The following is a 17843-nucleotide window of genomic DNA, read 5'->3' as shown; positions in this document are numbered from 1 at the left end:
GGCTTTGAGCAACCTCAGCTAGAGGAAAGGGAACCAAGGAGAGGAATGACAAAGCTGCTTTTTAAAGGAAAAGAATATTAAGAATGAGGAAGGAATTCTTCCCTGTGATGGTGGAGAGGTCCTGGCACAGAGAAGCTCCAAGCTCCATTCTTGGAAGTGCTCCAGGCCAGGTTGGACAGGGCTTGGAGCAATCTGGACAGAGGAAGGTGTTGCTGCTCATGGCAAGGGGTGGAATGGGATGATCCCTTCCAACCCAAACCCTTCTGTGAATGGTCCCCAGAAGAAGTGAGTGATCACCACCAGAACAGGATTCCCAGCAAACCATTTGTGATGCCTCTCTCCATCCAAGAGCCAAGCAAATAGACAACCTATTCCTGAGAAAAGTAGAATCTAAGAAAAAATCAATTCCCCAAACCTCCCTCTACCTTTTTTTTCACAGAGATCTCTCTTCCCCACCTCCAGAAATCTAACCTAGACAGACATGCTCCCTCTGACACCGCTAAAGAGAACTCTAAAATGACCTTGGTCCAACATGACCCATTAAGCAACCTATCAAAAACTAAAGAGCATGGAAGTGTTTCAAATAAATAACAGGATTGCAGGTGGAATAACAGGACTGGAGGTGGAATGCAGTAGTCTTCATGCCAGTTTTCTGAAATTAATGTGGTCACCAATGTGGGTCACCACAGTAACCACCATTAATTACAGGAGCCTGGTCTGATGTTTTCTCATTAACTCCAGAGAGTGAGAGGGGGAGGATGCACGCACCAAAAAACCTCCTTGTATCATGGCTTCCAAGGACAATGGCATGGCTGAAGCTGACACATCACCCACATGCAGATGGGCTTCAAGCAACAAAATTCTAACTGGCAAAGCTGTCAGTTCCAAGGAAAACCATCTCAACCACTATGGGGCAAACTCATGGCTAATTAATTAAGGAATACATGCTGGTATCCCACTTCAGAGTTTCATACCTGAAAAGTTGATAGCCAAGTTTATCTAACCTCTAATACACGGGAAGAGTCCTCATAAAGCAACCAATAAGTAGCCAAATCAAGCACTCATGGTTAGAAAACACAATTTTGACCATGAAAGTTACCTTTGATTTCTTCCCCAGCTCAAAGAAGCTGACTGCACAGAAGCTCCATAAATACAATATTATCAATACATTGTGTGCAATGAAATCCTTTTTCAATATACTAGAAAATTGCTACTGATAATTCTCATTTCCATTTTCCCACTGAGAAACCACCGAGATAAACCTGCACGGAGAAACACTTGAGTGAAAACAAAGCATTAACAAATTTGGCAGCAAGCCATCTGCTGTACTTTTGTTTTTTCCTCTTTTTTTTGGAAGCAAGTAATATTCTATAGGTGGAAACACAAGCTTCTCTCATTGCTAACGCTGTTGTCACTTTATTATCAGTATTTAGCAGATAACCATAGAGTTAAGTGTCACAATAAAATCCCAACTACTCAGGTTTGGTTTTTTTTCACCGTTAAAACATTTCCACACTACTATCGTTTCCATCTTACCTCAAGCACTGGGCCAGCTCCAAGAATAATCTGTTCTACTCCACTGGCAAATCCCTTCTGGCTGAGGGCGGTGAGGTGATGAATCAGAAAGTTGGTGCTCTGTGTCTTTCCCGAGCCGCTCTCTCCTGAAATCACAATGCACTGGTTCTTCTTCCTCTGGAGCATAGCATGGTAAGCCACATCTGCCACAGCGTAAATGTGGGGCTCCAGCTTCCCCAGCTGATGGTTATCGTACATCTTCACATACTTGGGGTTATAAATAGGTAGGAACTTGAAGGGATTAATAACAATGAGGATGCTGCCAACGTAGGTGTAGATTTTTTCCTGCTTGAAGCGGTTTCTGAGATTTTCCAGGAGCGTTTTCTCGTTCAGGTCCGGCAAACCGCACAAGTCATCGTAGTCCTTCTGCTGGGGCTGGGGGAGGAAGCCCCTCTCCACCATCCTGCGCCGCTCCTCCGTCACCCGCAGCCAGGACTGGAGGCTCCCGTAGTGGATGGAGCCATCCAGGTTCTTCTCCCGCAGCAGGAAGCGATAATCCTCGCCGCTGATGCGGTTCTCCAGCGCCATGCGCGGCCACAGCATCATGCGCTGCACCGGGCAGTCCGTGGGGTTGAGGATCCATTCCTCCCCTCCAAACTCCTTCACTTCGGCCAACACGTAGCATTTTGTCTTCTCGAGCTGGAGTTTGTCGATGAGCGAGTCGATGACCTCGGCGGCCGTGGAGGTTTTCCTGGCGGCGATGGGGCAGTAGATTGTGCCCTCTGCGATGCTCCCGGGGTAGATGTGCAGCGTGTACTCGCTATCCTCAAAGCGTCGTCTGCCTCCAACATCATTTACACTCATATTGGATCCTGGCCCATCAGTCCCTGGGCTGCATAGTCAGGACTGTGTGCTGTATCTTGTCAGGTCATCATGTTAGCAAGGCTGAAAAACAAAATAAAAACAGTTAGGTGTTATCCTACAAATACCCCAAAGCTGTAGCAGATAGCTAGGCAGATACTCAACATCCAAACACAACACAGCCTCCCCCTACTCCCCCTCCACAGCACCTCAAGCTTTTCCTGATTTTGCCCCCAGTCTGAGGTATCAGAAAGACCCTCTGGTTTTCAGTGAAAATTTTGTGAGCAACCCACCAGAAAACCTCCTGAATCCATCTCATGGGTGTGTGGTACTCAGCACCCACAAATTTTAGCTGCTAAAACAAAATGACCATCACCTTCCCCTGCACACCTGGCCCTTGCTACAGATGCATTTTTCCACGGTCCTGTGCCAGGGAAGAGGAGATAAATTTCTTTCCTTCCTGTCCAGGAGATTTTGAACCCATGATGATTTAATCAGCAACACTTTTTCCCCTACCAAGTCACCCTTTTTCAGAGATGTGCATATCTCACATTGGATATGAGTTATTGCAACCAGCTCCTTTGTACATTGCACTTTTTATTTCTATTATACTGCTTAAAACCAAACAAACCCATCTCTCTGGCAATGATACATCAAATGTGCAGCTGATTTCTCAAACTTCATCACTACAAGAAGATAACACACCACCAGCAGCCCCAGATAAAAGCACATTCAGAGTGAAAGGGCACCAGCTCTCCACCAGTTCTAGCAAACTCCAAACTGCTGCGGAAGATGTTTAGTTACTCCAATAGAAAGACAAAAGGGAATTAGGGAGAAAAGCAGGACCCTCAGAACCAGGATCTGGGCAATCAGGTGGCAGTGATGCTTCATACAGATTAAAGTTTACATGGACACACATCCTAATGTCATTTGTAATGTTGAGTTTTTCATTCAGCACTGGCCCACTGGAGCAAGACCTCACAACTATGACAGTTCTCTCTTGGCATCAACAAAATGTTCAAGAAGGGTCAAAAAACCATGAAGTCAAAACCCACAACAGGTTTAGGGGACTGCAGATACTTGATGCTGGCAAGAGTATTCAGGGAAAGCATCTCACTGGTCACCCTGGCCCTGCAGTCTCCCCCAGGTTTCCAGATCCAGGACCTTCAGTCCAAGTACAGCCACCCTCATCTCCTACATCCACTCCAAGGCTGGGATTTGGAGAATTGTTTCATTTCTGAGGCCCTCAAATGAGCAGCACTATTTTATGCTGTATTGTTTCTCTCTCCAATATTTCATTAAGTATATTATCCCCAGGCACGTGCACTTCAAAGCCCAGAAACGAATTTGTCCCAGTGAAATACATCTGGCAGAGATTCACGCTGCATTGCTTGGTAGCAGGACATACATTATGCACCGGGAAGTGTTCCAGCTGCTCTCCTATGGCTTTACTACAGGCACAGATGCAGCATGGATGATGTCAGGGAAGTGCTGGGCTGGGCCTGCTTTGTGTAGCTCTGCAGCTCAGCATCAGCTTTTCATCAAGAAGGGGTGAACAAACCCCCCACTGTACTTAAGCTGGGTAATTCCTCACCCAGATTTTACTTCAAAGCTGAGGCCAAGAGGACTGGCTCTTTTTCTTGATGTTATCAGAGCGTATCCAAGACTGCTGACTCACGTGAGAAGTGCAAACAGGACTTTAAGTTGCTTACCTTGAGCAAACTGACCTTGCCTCCTCCCTCCTGCACACTCAATAAATCTGCTGTAAAGCACCAGGCCACTCCACCCCACCCACCCAAACATCTCTAGAGATGTTTATTCTGCATGGAATTGGTAACAACAAACACCTGTGCCTTCTGCATCCAAACAACTTGAATCCAGCAGGGCTGCAAGCCAAGCATGAGCCCCATGGAGATGCTAAAAGTCTCAGCAGCTCTGGGGACATGGAAGAGCCAAGTCCCCCCCACAAAACCACTCAAAGACCAGAAGCTTCTGAGATCAGAAAGCAAAGGGGTGTTAATTGGAGCCTTGTAAATCCCAGGGTGCCACGGGGTTTACTGGTAACAACCTCAAACGTGGCTCTGAGTGGTGGGAGAGGTCAAAGCAATGTTAATGAAGTTAATTGGTCGTGGTCTCCCGTGCCCTGCTGCACATCAGCCTGGCCCTGGCTCAGAGTCCAACACACCTTGTGCATGCAGGCAGTTTTCCAAAGCATTTTGGAGAAAATAATGCAATGAAATATCCATCCTAAGGTAATTAGCATATGGCAGGGAGAAAGGGTCTCCTAACAACAACCATTCCAGCAGGCTGTTGGATTCACTACTTCATTACTTGAAAAATTAATATTTTTGCATTTAGACATAAAAAATTAAATAGGATCATGAAAAGAATGGCACAAAGCTTGTATTGTGTCACCTGTTAATAATTCCTCTGTGCACTATTTTAATTAAAGGCCTTTTGAGTTACTACATACTTACACTTACAGGTGAACATATAAAAATGATGCTACACTTCAGTCATTTATACATTTTTGCCTATTGCAAACTCCTGGGATCACTCTGGCCAAAAATTCGTGGACTCTGCACACCTATGCAAGGAAACATTTAAGGCATTTTAAGTCAGCACAGAATCCTGGAATGGTGTGAGCTGGAAAAGGTTTTAGTGCTCATCTCACTCCACCCCTGCCATGGGCTGGGACACCTTCCACGAGACCAGGGTGCTCCAAGCCCCATCCAACCCAGCTGGAACACTGACAGGGATGCAGGGGTGGACACAGCTGCTCTGGGCAGGGCCTCCCCACCCTCACAGGGAACAATTCCTCCCCAATCTCCCATCCATCCCTGCCCAATGGCAGTGGGAAGCCATTCCCTGTGTCCTGTCCCTCCATCCCTTGTCCCCAGTCCCTCTCCAGCTCTCCTGGAGCCCCTTCAGGCCCTGGCAGGGCTCTGAGGGTTCCCTGGAGCTTCTCTTGTCCAGGTGAGCAGCCCCAGCTCTCCCAGCCTGGCTCCAGCCCTCTGACCATGTACTTTCAGCCTAATATTTTCTATTTTCCTTTTCCATTTTCTATGTTAGAATGAAGATTCTTCTCAAATTAATCCTGAATGCTGACTTTGCTCAATTTTACTATGCTAACGTAATTTTATTTCCAACATAAAAAAGCACAATCTCCAAATATGGTTACAAATTAATTCTATTACCTGGGTTCTACATAATAAAATCAATTACTGTTTGCAAGGGGAAGGCTCAGAGGGTCCTGATAAAACTGACAATAATCATCTGATTATTAGCAGTTTGACAGAAAAATACTGAAACTTTGACTGCCAATTAGGCTTTGTACAGACATTAAACATGTAAATACTGCTTGATTTTTACATTCTATGTGATCTTTTGCTATATGACCACAGTTTAATACAGATTCAGAAAGACCAGCCTCAATACATTCATTTTCAGGGACAGCATTAGCAGCACGTGGCAAAAATCCAAAACAAACAGTCCACTGGAAGCATCCAAAGCCGGCATAAATAATCTGTGACAGCTAAAGCCTGAAATCATGTGCAGAGTTTGCCAAATACCGAATGATTTGGAAAAAACAGGGATCAGTGTCAGCATTGAGGCTGCTAAAGGGGCAATTCTGGAAGCAAAGTTCACTGAGTTTATTATAACATCCCCTAACCTGGCAAGGCACTACAGAAACAGGGAAACTTTCTCCCTATTCCCAATCCTCAGGGTTCAGTTTGTTTCTTACCCATCCAGCAGCACCTCCCAACACTCTGTGCAGGGCAGTAATTCCTGGGTGCCAATCTAAACACATTTCACTGCCAAATCTGAACCTGTGGGCACAAGATGTTTCTGCTGTAGCAGCCAACAGCCCCGTGCTGCTGGCACCCAAAATAACACCTTGTGACATCAAAATAACACCTTGTGACATCAAAATAACACCTTGTGACATCAAAATAACACCTTGTGACATCAAATCTGACACCAGACCCACACACCTGGGCCAGCTGCACACAGGAGAAATAACCCAGATGTTGAGCTTCCACCTGGGTATCACTGCACCTTCTCACATGTCAGTTCCTTTCAGAATCTGCATAACACTTATCCCTCTTATTTTATCACCTTCCTTTTCCATGCTCCCCATGTTTTTCCTCTTCCCACTGTTTGCTGATGGGAGAGAAATGTAATTATTGTCACTTCACCACTTATGTGGGTCCCTCTCAAAGAACCTTGTGTGCAGGAGTGGTGGTACCCAAAACACAGATTTATGCAAATTATTTTCATCCAGAAGAATGAAAGTTCTACCACAGAGAGTTCTATCTCTATCACTGAGATTTGGAAGCATTACAGAGATCTTGGAATGGTTTGTTTTGGAAGAGACCATTACAGGTCATCTAGTCCAACCCTCCTGCAATGAGCAGGGATGTCTTCAACTTGATTTGTAATCACAATTCAAATTTACTTCTTGAAGGATGATAAGCTTGGCTGGAGAAAAACATACCCATTAGCACTCCAGGATTGTCCACATACAGAAGGAAGGTCTTTTGGCTGAATTTCAGAGCAGTTTATTTGGACTGAGGTAGCTAAGCAAGATGCCAAAGCAGTGAGAAAAATTAAATTAGAACAGAAAATGAAAGCAGAAGTGGAGACACATTCTCAGAGGCTCTGCAGCAACACAGGACCCTGCTGGACCTGGCACTGAACCAAAACAAAACCCCACAGGCACCAACAAACAGTGAAGACACAGAGGCAATGGCAGCAAGATCCCAATGACACATCTGACTGTTCCAGAGGCTTCTTTCCTCCCCCCTTAAAATTCTCCATTTGGTCACAATTCCTTGGAAAGAAAGAAAGAAATTCTTCCCCTTTGCTAAACCTGCTTTGTATTGCTCAGAGTTCAAGGCAAATGTGAGTGAATATAAAAATTTGGTGTCCTTTCACTTTCTGCAAACCCAAGTGATTTTGAGTTAAACCTCCTCAATGTCCCCAGTCCAAGTGAGATTTGCAAACTGGGGCTTGGCTGTTATTATCATAATGAGCCATAATGAAAGGAGTGTCAACCCTTGGACAATGTCAACCATCCTGCCTCAAGCAGAAGGGAATTTTTCTGCAAGTAAAGATGCCTGTACAGCCAGAGATGCCTACTCAGCCTCCAAGGGGGAGTCCCAGAATGCAAAAGAAGCAGTGGCACAGCTCAGCCTATGTAAATCATTCCTAAAGTTGCCCACACTGGAACTAAAATAGGCTAAAATAGTATTCTGTAAGTTGTTTCTGAGATCCACAGCTTCTTCCATGACCTGAAAAAGTCTGAGATAAGTCATATCACACTGGTTTTCCCTGTGTCTTTCAGTTTTATTCAGCACTTTAAGTAATCTGTCACCTCCTTGGCTGTTCCCTTCTATAGTGGAGGATAACACTTGAATTTCAGTTTGGCACTTGGGAGCTCCTTGCTGGCACCAGAGGTGTTTCCTCCTCTCTTTCAGAGATGGATTTGGCTCCCCCATACTTTAATCAGACACAGATATTAAGAAGTCCATGAATAAATAAAGCACCTTAGTGCACAATAATCCCTTCCCTGAGCCTGGAATCCCCTTGTCTTGAGGTTTTGGTATTTCCCTATGGTGTGACAACCACTCAGAGGTTCCTCTTCTGGAAACTGGAGGTGGTGAGGATGTTGCTCTCCATTATATTCTTGCTGATGCATCTCCTGTGGAAATCTCTCAGCTGCTATCAGACCTTCCAACTGAGACAAAATGGGAAGAAAAAAAAAAACCCAAAAACCTAACAAACAAACAAACCACAAAAGAAACAAACAAAACCAAGCAAAAACCTCAAAAACCCCAAAACAAACAAACAAAAAACCTAAAAAAATTTACAAGAAAAGCTGTTGTGAAATGAGTTGCTCCTAATATGTTACAACATTTCTGGTGAAGGAGGAACTGAATTAGGATGTGAATAAGAGCACGATCACTTATTCTTTCCCTGGAGGTCAAAGCACTTTCTGTGCAGGGAATGAGTCAGCAGCCAAGGAATTAACCTGGGCTATGCAGTGAATGAACCTCCTGCCTCACTGGCTGAGATGCTACCAAAGGCATAGATCCATCATCTATGGTGCCAAAGAAATGAAAATTAAATAAAGAAACTACAAAAAGGCTTGGTGAGGTCTTGACTGGGACAGCTGCATGGGAGAAGTGACTCCCATCTTCACTTCTGCCACAGCATCTCAGCTTGATGCTGGGAAACCCAAAGAAGTGCTGCAAGAAAATCCTGCCCTGGAGTGTTCCTCTTTCTTGAGTTCAGATTTGAGTCACTGAATCTTGACTTCTGGAAGCACTTCTGCTCTCCCAAAACATGCCCCTGCACAGAGAACAGGATCCTCCAGCTGCTCCCTTGGCCTTTTTTTTTTTGCCAGAAAGCAACAAAATGGTAATATAAAAAATAAAATTTAAAGAAACCAAAGGAATTGCTGGATCCTCTCTCAGGTAGCACCTCTTTAACTTAATTTGCTGCTCCCAAATTCCCTATATGGCTAATGAGAACTGGCAAGAATTAACAAAAAAAGAGTGACTAAGGAAGAGCCTGGTGTATTGTGAGTGTTTTGAGTCCTGCAGGGAAACAAATCCTTGCTACATTTTGTTTTGCTGCTTCTACTGACTAATGAAGTACCCTGTGGTGGGACAAGCCTGTTCCAAGCACCAAGAAAAACCTGTCCTTTATAAACTGATAGAATTACATTTACAGCCCCTTCAGGTTTTCCTGGATTAACTCCAGGCTCCAGCATCATCTTCAGTCAGAGCATCCCCCACCAACACAGCAATTCTGTTCACATCAACAGCCAAAATATCAGATTTTCAACTTGACTGGCTGGATTTGCTCTCCACAGGTGGATCCAGAGCAGTTCAGCCTCTGGAAATCTGACTGGAAACAAAGTGATAGAGTTGATATCCCAAAACCACAGATCACTGTCCAATCCCACAGTGCTGCAGGCACAGAGCAGAGCCACTGAGCACAGGCACAGCTGCAGAAACTGGAAATCGATTCAGGATCTCCCTTTTAGCTCTACAATCATGTGCCCAGCAATTTATATTTTAGTTTGCAGCTAAAATTTCACATAAAGAGCCTGAAAACCAGCAGCCCTTACAATAAAACCATTTTTGAAGCTGATAAAAATGATGGATATGAAGTGTAAGCCACGTTGCCAAGGACCAAACAAATTCACATCGAGGAGCATCTCCCAGCCCCAAAATAGCTGCAGAAAATACCTTTTGAGAGCTCAGTAGCCTTTGGAGGAATTACAATACTGTAATACCTTTTGGAGGAATTACACCAGTGTTAAGGACAAGGTGCTTCTAGCCTAGAGGAGCTCAAGAGCTTCAGAGAAGAAAATCTGGGTAGGGAAATCAAGGGATCCTTCTCCTCCTAATGCACTGCTGAAGGTGGTGGGAGCAGGCTGAGGACTGCCATGCTCAAAAGGAAGTTTGCTGAAGGATGTGGAGGCACTCCAGGACCACTTCCAGCTCCAACAAGCACCACACTTGAGATAAAAGGTGAGAAAAAGGCAGAAGGATTTACAGAAGCACCAAGAACTGCACAAATGCATTGTGCTGGCAACTGAATGCACAAAATTGCTGCATTAGGAAGTTTCCAAAGATAACAGAAATAAAAGGCAAGTCATTAAAAAAAATATATTTTTCTATGTTATCACCAAGAAGTTATTTCTCACCTTTATGATGAAATGGCAGAGTATTTTGAATATTGTCATATAGATATATATTGATCTGTATCAACTGCATGTATCAATAGACTGATAAATATCAGTATATAAATCCATGTCAAAGGATTTTGTTGGGTTAAAGAATCATGTCCTCCCACAGATCCTCAGCATGGATCCTTCCTCAACATTCTCCATCCTTGGGAAACTCAACCCACTTCCAGACAAACCAAACACAGACACCTCTCAGCCTTGCTTATTGTGGAATCCACAGACACAGGAAAATAAACATTAAATCACTATGGAAGTGACGATACCTACGCTGTATTTCCCTAAAAATATAAAATTAGGGACAATTTACATAATTGAATGTCACTATGTTATTTTTGAATATTTGGTCAAATAATGATCATTTCAGATGTTTTTCCTGTAGTCTTAGGAGCTTTGAAGTTATTCTGAAGATAATTCAGCTTAGGAGCAAAGTCAAATTTAAGTGCAATAGCACCAGGAGAAGATGTAATAATGTGGTTACTGATCTCCCTTTCCTCATGTTATGGAGGATTATGGACCATGACCGATAGCAAGGCAGGGATGGTTTTAAAGCCTTCTCACAGAAAACTCTTTTTGGCAAACAGTCCATTTCAAATTAAATTTTCCAGTGTTCCCTACACAATTTTATTGCATTTCACAAGAATTATTACCTGCGATCCACCAACACAAACCCGGAAGAGCTTTCTCTTCTGCCAAGAAGATTCCAGCCTTCCTCCTGACAGGACATTTACTGTTCAAGATCAAAATGAACCATACAAATTAACTCTGGCTGGGCAGCAGACAAATCCCATTTTTCCCATTTTAGGTAGAACATACCTGTTAGTGAATGAGAGTTTAAAAGAACAATTCTCCAATTTTTGAGCTCAGTCTCCTACTTCTTAAGTGACACTACAATCCAGCTTTTCTCAAGCATCTGAACAGGAATCAAGTTATTTTTGGGAGTCCATGATCTTACAGTGCCATGTGCCCCTGCAGCTGCTGGTTTCTTCTGCTACAAGTCTGAATTTTCCCAACAAAATACCCAAAGCTTCCACTCCAGCCCATCCTCATTCTTTTAAATCCTCCTTAAACAAAAGCAATCCTCAACTAACTTCACCTTTCAGCTGCCTCTCGTCCTTGCACCTCCTTCCCGTTTTCCATGGGAGATGAAATCATTTCCCCACAGAGAATCATCTTCTCTGCATTCAATGAAGGTCAGCCCTCAGCAGCAGGAGCTGCAGTGGCGTCAGGAAATCAAGAGGCTGCTCCTGCCTGGATTTAGTTTCATATTAAGTAAGAGGTGATGCCATTTGTTATCTGTCTCCTCTTCATGTTCAGGGTCTCAAACAGCTTAGTGATATTTAATAATCTAAGGACTTTACCAGAATAATAGAAATAATTTATAAATAATTGATATATTTTAGGGATTTTGTCGGGTCTGGCTGTCTGTCTCTGCCCAGACACGGGCAGGGCGGTTCTTGGGCTGCCCGTGTTTCAAAGGACGAGTCTGGACTCTTCAGCTTTTCACTCTTCAGATTGTTTATTGTTTCTTATCTACAAAATTTTCTGTCTGCCCAACAGAGGTCTGACCTGCAAGGCAGCCAAGGGCACTCTGACCATCCACGGGGCGGTCATGTCTTTTTATACTAAAATCTATGTACGTGATATTTACTTTTATTTTCTAATACTTTTCACCCATATTAGCAAGTGCACCTTCACCATAAACCAATCCCCAAGTGCCAACATCACCACAGGAGATGGAGGACAAGAAGAAGAAAGAAGAAGGACGAGACACGCCCTGATCCCTCCATCTTGTCTCCATAACCCCCCTGTACCAAAAACCTTAAAGTTTATATTTCACCCTCTAAATGTGTCCCTTTTACACCCTTCACTCTAAAGTGATTCTCATGTCCTCAAACTGCTGTCACTTCTGTGGATGGATCAAAATCAAGCCACCAAACACTCTTAGCAACATTCCAGGATTTCTGAGACCCCCAAGGGTTCTCCTGGCATCTCTGGACATCGGGAACGATGTGCTGAGATCCCACAGGATTTGATCTCTGTAGCCAGACTGTACAGGTGCCCTCCACTCCTTTAAACCAAGCAGCTCAAAATCCCCCAAAATTAGTTCCTTTTCAATGTAGAACTACTGAAAATCCTGTAGCACCAACATCAAAGCATCCTGGTCCATGCAGGAGCGAGGTTCTATTAACTGGAGACTGATTTAAGGCTCATAGTAACCTCTAGATTCTCTGCACAGCACATGCAGCACAAGGAATAGATCTTAGAGCACTAAGAATTGTGCTGTCAAAGATCAAAAGGAAAACAATATTAAAACTGTACTGCCAGATCTGGCTTAGTTACCTTACAAAGGAAGAAAAAAACCAAAAAAACCCCAAAACTAAAACAAACACCAAACAGGATGAGTCATACTTTAAACAAGACTTTCAGCAACTAGTTCACAGAAAAAAAAATAGTCTTTTTCCTCTAAAGGCCATGTTTATAAAAAATATTCAGCCCACAGATGATGATAATTTACTAGCAAGAGCAGGAATAGGATGCTGGATTTAAATGAACCACAAACCAATATATTCTATCTGAAAATTAAACTGTCAGGCAAATGCCACAACACAAGAGTGGCTTTTAAACTTAAGAAAGAGTGTTCTGAAAGCATCAGGACTTGAAACCAAAAACAAAAGCTGCCTCACAATGTGAGAAGTACCAAAAAATCTCTTGAATTAGAGCTGACAGCTCCACTAAAAATAGTTCTTGGCAGCTACCTGAAACACAGGCTTTGTAGTTTTTTGAAAACATTGATATCAGACAGAGAAGAAAAAAAAAAAAAACCAAAAAAAAAAACCAAAAAAGCAGGAGTTAATCAAGTATTTAATTGAAGTAGTTCCCTTGTCCCAGGTCCCTCTCCTGGAGCCCCTTCAGGCCCTGCCAGGGCTCTGAGGTGTCCCTGGAGCCTTCTGGTCCAGGTGAGCACCCCCAGCTCTCCCAGCAGAGCACAGGGGCTCCATGGCCTCCTCTGGGCTGGCTCCAGCAGCTCCACATCCTCCTCCTCCTGCTGCTGCTGGAGGCAGCTCTGCAGGTGGAGCCTCACATGAGCAGAACATGAAGCCCTGGACAAGCAAAATTCAGCTCCTCCTCAAGGTCCTCACATTATTGCTTTTCCTGATGGATCAGACACACTGGCTGGAGGCCACAGGAATTCAGAGAAGTTTGATGATCAGCATCAGGGCACTAATACATCCATTAGGAAGGCCAGAATTCACCTTTTTAAAATGAAACAAGCAGTAAATTAGCAAGGATCTACATCAGATGCTCTCACTGAGCATTTTGCTGTAATAAACATGTGGTTTATGGGTTATTTAAAGCTGTTTCTGGGGGTTCTCACACATTGTGCTATAGGATTAGGAGGAAAGCATCCCTGATTTCCAAACCTCATAAACAGGTACACCCCTACAGCCACCTACCACAAAGAAGGACAGACAGAACCTACAAACAAAGATTAAGATGACACTGGGGAACAAAGACAAACACAGACTCTGCATTTCATTTGACTCTTCCCTGTTTGGGGCAAAAGCTGCAACAACATCACAGCTGGGATCAGGACTTCATCCTGCACTTGGGTAGGAGCTTCCACTGCTCCCAGCCCCAAGCTACAGCCCCACACAAACTTGGGGAGCAGACAAATGTGACTGTAGCGAAAATAAAATTCAAAAGCACCTTCTGGAAAATAAAATTATTCTATAAATCACTGCATATATCCAATAAGGTAGCAATTAAGTCAATTGAGATAACAGTCTGTATCTCATTATATTCTCTGGGAAAAGAAATAAACCCATCTCATCTGGAAGCTGAAGGTCTGGTTTTTTGAGAGACCAAGCAGCAAAAATGGAAATATTCACTGGACTGGCAGTGGAATGATTTCAATGCTTCAGTGAGCACAAGTTAAACTTGAGCATATTCAAACTAGCACAATGAATTTGCTTTTTATCAGTACTTTCATGTGTCCTCCCTTGTCTTTAGGACTATTTTCCCATCCAGAGTATGATGTGGGGGGTGAGCTTTGCAATTTTTTTCCTTTGGCAAGCATGATTTTTCATTAGGATAGAGCACTGCTATGAAAAAGAAATTCTGATCTGGTCCATCCTGAAAAAGGGAAGATTAAAACAAAGGGAAAACAAATGGCCCCAGAGCACAGAGAAAGGTCAGGCATCCTCAGATGGCTGAAGAAATTCGATGACAGATTGCAGCAGCCCAGTATTAAACATCTCCAAGATAATTCCCCATCCCAAGCAGAAGCATCACAGGGAGAAAGAGAAGCTCCTGTAAGCCAGGGCTGCCAGACTGCTTCTCTGACATCTGTTCCTGCATTTTCCGCCGGCGCTCCCAAAGCGGCTCCGGTGACGGATTTTCCCTAATTGCAGGCGGCGGATAATCACCCTTGATCCTGAACCAGGGTGCCCAGTGCAATGTGAAAACATCTCCCTTCCAGCTCCTGTGCTCATTCCCTACAAAACCTGCTCTAAATAGAAAGCCTCCCGTGGGATACCTTGGCTTTGAACATGTCTGAGGTGATTCCATAATTATTGAAGGAATATAAGCGTTGGTTGCTGGGTTATTCCCAGAGAAAGTCATTGGGCCCTCTCACCTTTTACTTTCCACCACGTGCCAACCTGTCCATCCCAATTTTTCTCTTCCATGTTCAAGTGAAAGCAGAGGCACCTCCTTCCCACAGAACAGAGAGCTCCCAATCTTAGTGCAGAAAGCCATTGATTACACCTGACACAGGAGGTGAGATCCCTCCAAAAACTGCAGCACACTTGGGTTTTAAGCCTCTTCCTTAATGAAAAATATTAAGTGCATTTTCAATTCTTTCTGTGCCATCAGTACAGAAAAAGACAATTCTGCAGTGAGCAAAGTCACAGTGAAGAACTGATTATAAACATAATAGTTACATTTCTTGAAGCTCTTTAAGAATGATTATGGGCAGCCAAATAGCTTCCACAAGCTATTGTGGAATGATTAATTCCTAAACCTAATGTTATTCATTCCTAAACCTGGCATCCCCACCCCTGGGAGGGGACAGGACACAGCCAAGGTCAGCCTGCGTTATCTGGAGAAACTGAAACGCGATGCTGATCCTGGTGGAGCAGGCTCAGGTGACACAACTGGCTTCACTTCCACCTTTTATTTATATGAAGGACAACTGAGATAGGAATGACAGCCTCTCCAGATATCCAGATCTCAGTGGTTTTCCACAAGCACATCTTCACTTCGAAAATATATGGATTTCTCCAATACGTTTCGGAGAATCCAACATTGACCCCAAAAGAGAACCCATACTATTTGCCACACTAAAACACAATGTTATATCACAAACCTCTCCTTGAAGTTCACAAGCACCTTCCAAAATCCTGCCTAAAAATACTACACCATTTACTTTTCTCAACCTATTAAATCTTTAATTCATATTCACCACACTGCAAATATTCCAGGTGAAATATTTCCAGTCCTGTGCACGTGTCTTTATCTTTTTCATACTCAAAAGGATTTATTTCAAAACATTCATCTCCCCAACTACCAACACACCTCAAAGTTCCCCAGGAATCATTTTATGCAAAGCAGAAGTTTGGGGAGGGGGCTGGTAAATCCTTTTAACCGAACGCTTTCAGATTATGACAAATTATTCCGCTGGCACAAAGCCAGCACAACTCTCCACAGCAGAAAAAGAGGTCGGGCAAATCCAATAACGAGTATTTAAAAAGACAAGTCAACAAAATTAGTTCAATTTTCTCGCTGGAGGCAAAGCAAGGTCATTATGGAATAGGGAGGGGTGGGGGGTGAAAAGGAGCTGCAGCAATAAAATAATAAAAAAACCCCTCAGAATATTCAACCTATTGGGTTTTGGAATTACTTCCACTCCATTTCACTGGCAGAATTAGAAACATTAGGACAGCAGGCTGCCACAACAGGCAGGTGCCTGGGGCCATGACACCCAGCAATCCATGCCCTGGATGCAGGCAGCAGTGTCTGCAGCAGATGCCACCTCTCAGGTCTCATCAGCCTCGGGAAGACACAGCGTGGGTCCGACGTGTCCAGAGCTCCCGGGCATCGCTGCTGCCACGAGCACGGTGGGAAGGAGGAATGTGCAGCTGTGTCACCCCTGTACATTTCAAAACGCACTAAGGAAAAGTTCAAAGTGCCCTAAAAAGGAATTTATGCCACAGAAAGGTTTGGAGGACTTGTCCTGGTTTGTCAGATGAATGCCAGGTTATTGCTCGTTGTTCAGACAGGACCAAAACAGACCCGATTTCTTTACCATCCCTGATTTCTTTACCATCCCTGATTATTTTCACAGTGGTTGTATTAGTTTGGGGGTTTTTTGAGACATAAAATTATATGAAACATTTTTTCTGTTCACAATAGGCCCATCCTCATGTACCACACTATGAAATTCTGTCCCCAATATACCAAGTCCACCTATAAGGTGAGCACAGGAATCACAGACCACAGTTCAGAGCAGAAACCTGAGATTCAGCTGACTTCTCAGGACAGGAAACTTGTGTTCTATCTTTGATCCTCAGTCAAAAGTCCCTTTCTGCAGAAAAACTGTTTTCTGCAGGATTGTTATCCTTGTCTATACCCTGGCTGCAGGCAGAAAGCAAAGCAAAGTTTCCCAGACATTTAAGTACATAAATGTGTTTGTGCTGTCAGTGTTTGGGGTCTGACAGACACAGAGGAACCCATTCCTTCTACTCCTGCCTGTCCTTGCTGACTTTACACCTGAGCCTCAGGGATTTTCCACTTTCCTTGAGCCTTTCCAATGAAATCTACGGTAAAACTCATCAGCAATTTGCCTTAAACATCCTTAACCCCTGACCTTTAAAGGATGATTAGATTTGAAGGGTAATTTTTTAATGGCTGAGGGCTTTTGGTTGTTGCCCTTTTTAAAACCTGTTTCTCTGAAATAGAGGACTGGGGATTTCTAAAATTTTATTTATTTCAATGAAGAGTGAAAGACAAGATCAAGTTCCTTGTCCTCCCATTCCATAAGCTGCTGGTTTGGGTTAAGCCCCCCCAGGCTCTCATATTGCCATGAGGAGAGGACATGCAGCATCTCCATCTTCCAAACTGCTACCACTGAAAGGAGTCACTGATTTATCATCTAACCATTGGCAGCCCTCCTTGCAAGCCTCCCCTTTCACCTTTATGCCTGTATCACTAAGATCCCAGCCACAGTCCTGAAATCAGCTTTGCAGAGGTTTCAGCCTCAATAGCCTAAAATACAGCAATAGATTTGATGGAATAAAGCTGCTCCCAGTGGTAAAAAAATCCCAGAATTGCTTGGGTTGGAAAGGACCTTCAAGATAATCTTGTTCCAACCCCATCATGGGAAGGGACACCATCCATTACACACCATCCCTTTTTAATTGTTCAGTCTCTTTTATAATGCCAGTTATCAGCAGACATATTTTCAAAACATTTCTTCTCTACTACAGCCACGAATTTTTAATTTATATTAAAGGACATAATTTCTACAAAAGCAGTAAAAATAAGTCATATGTGGTAAACAAGTGTTCTTGCTGCACTGTTTTGTCAAGTTAAAAATATACTGGCATTCTGGTTTGCATTCAATCTGGCTTTATTCATCATTTAAAAAATCAAATTTTAGTTAAAAAAACTCCAAACCCTATGGAAGCATGTGCAAGGAAGAGAT

The 17843-nt window shown here is 43.5% G+C and overlaps 1 protein-coding gene across 9 annotated transcripts in view; it reads right to left on the bottom strand.

The window, feature by feature from the left end:
- Nucleotides 1-17843, bottom strand: part of MYO9A (myosin IXA) — a 179029-nt gene that overhangs the window by 144494 nt on the left and 16692 nt on the right. For all 9 annotated transcript variants that reach the window (XM_077185319.1, XM_077185321.1, XM_054641970.2 and 6 more), the window contains exon 2: nt 1537-2460. In XM_077185319.1, coding sequence (XP_077041434.1) covers nt 1537-2379 — 843 coding nt within the window. In that variant the 5' untranslated portion in view covers nt 2380-2460. The remainder of the gene's footprint in view (nt 1-1536; nt 2461-17843) is intronic.

The sequence above is a fragment of the Agelaius phoeniceus genome, chromosome 13 (assembly GCF_051311805.1).
Source record: "Agelaius phoeniceus isolate bAgePho1 chromosome 13, bAgePho1.hap1, whole genome shotgun sequence".
Taxonomy (NCBI): Eukaryota; Metazoa; Chordata; class Aves; order Passeriformes; family Icteridae; genus Agelaius; species Agelaius phoeniceus.
Note: the sequence above shows the minus strand (reverse complement) of the source record. Positions and strands in the feature narration are given on the sequence as shown.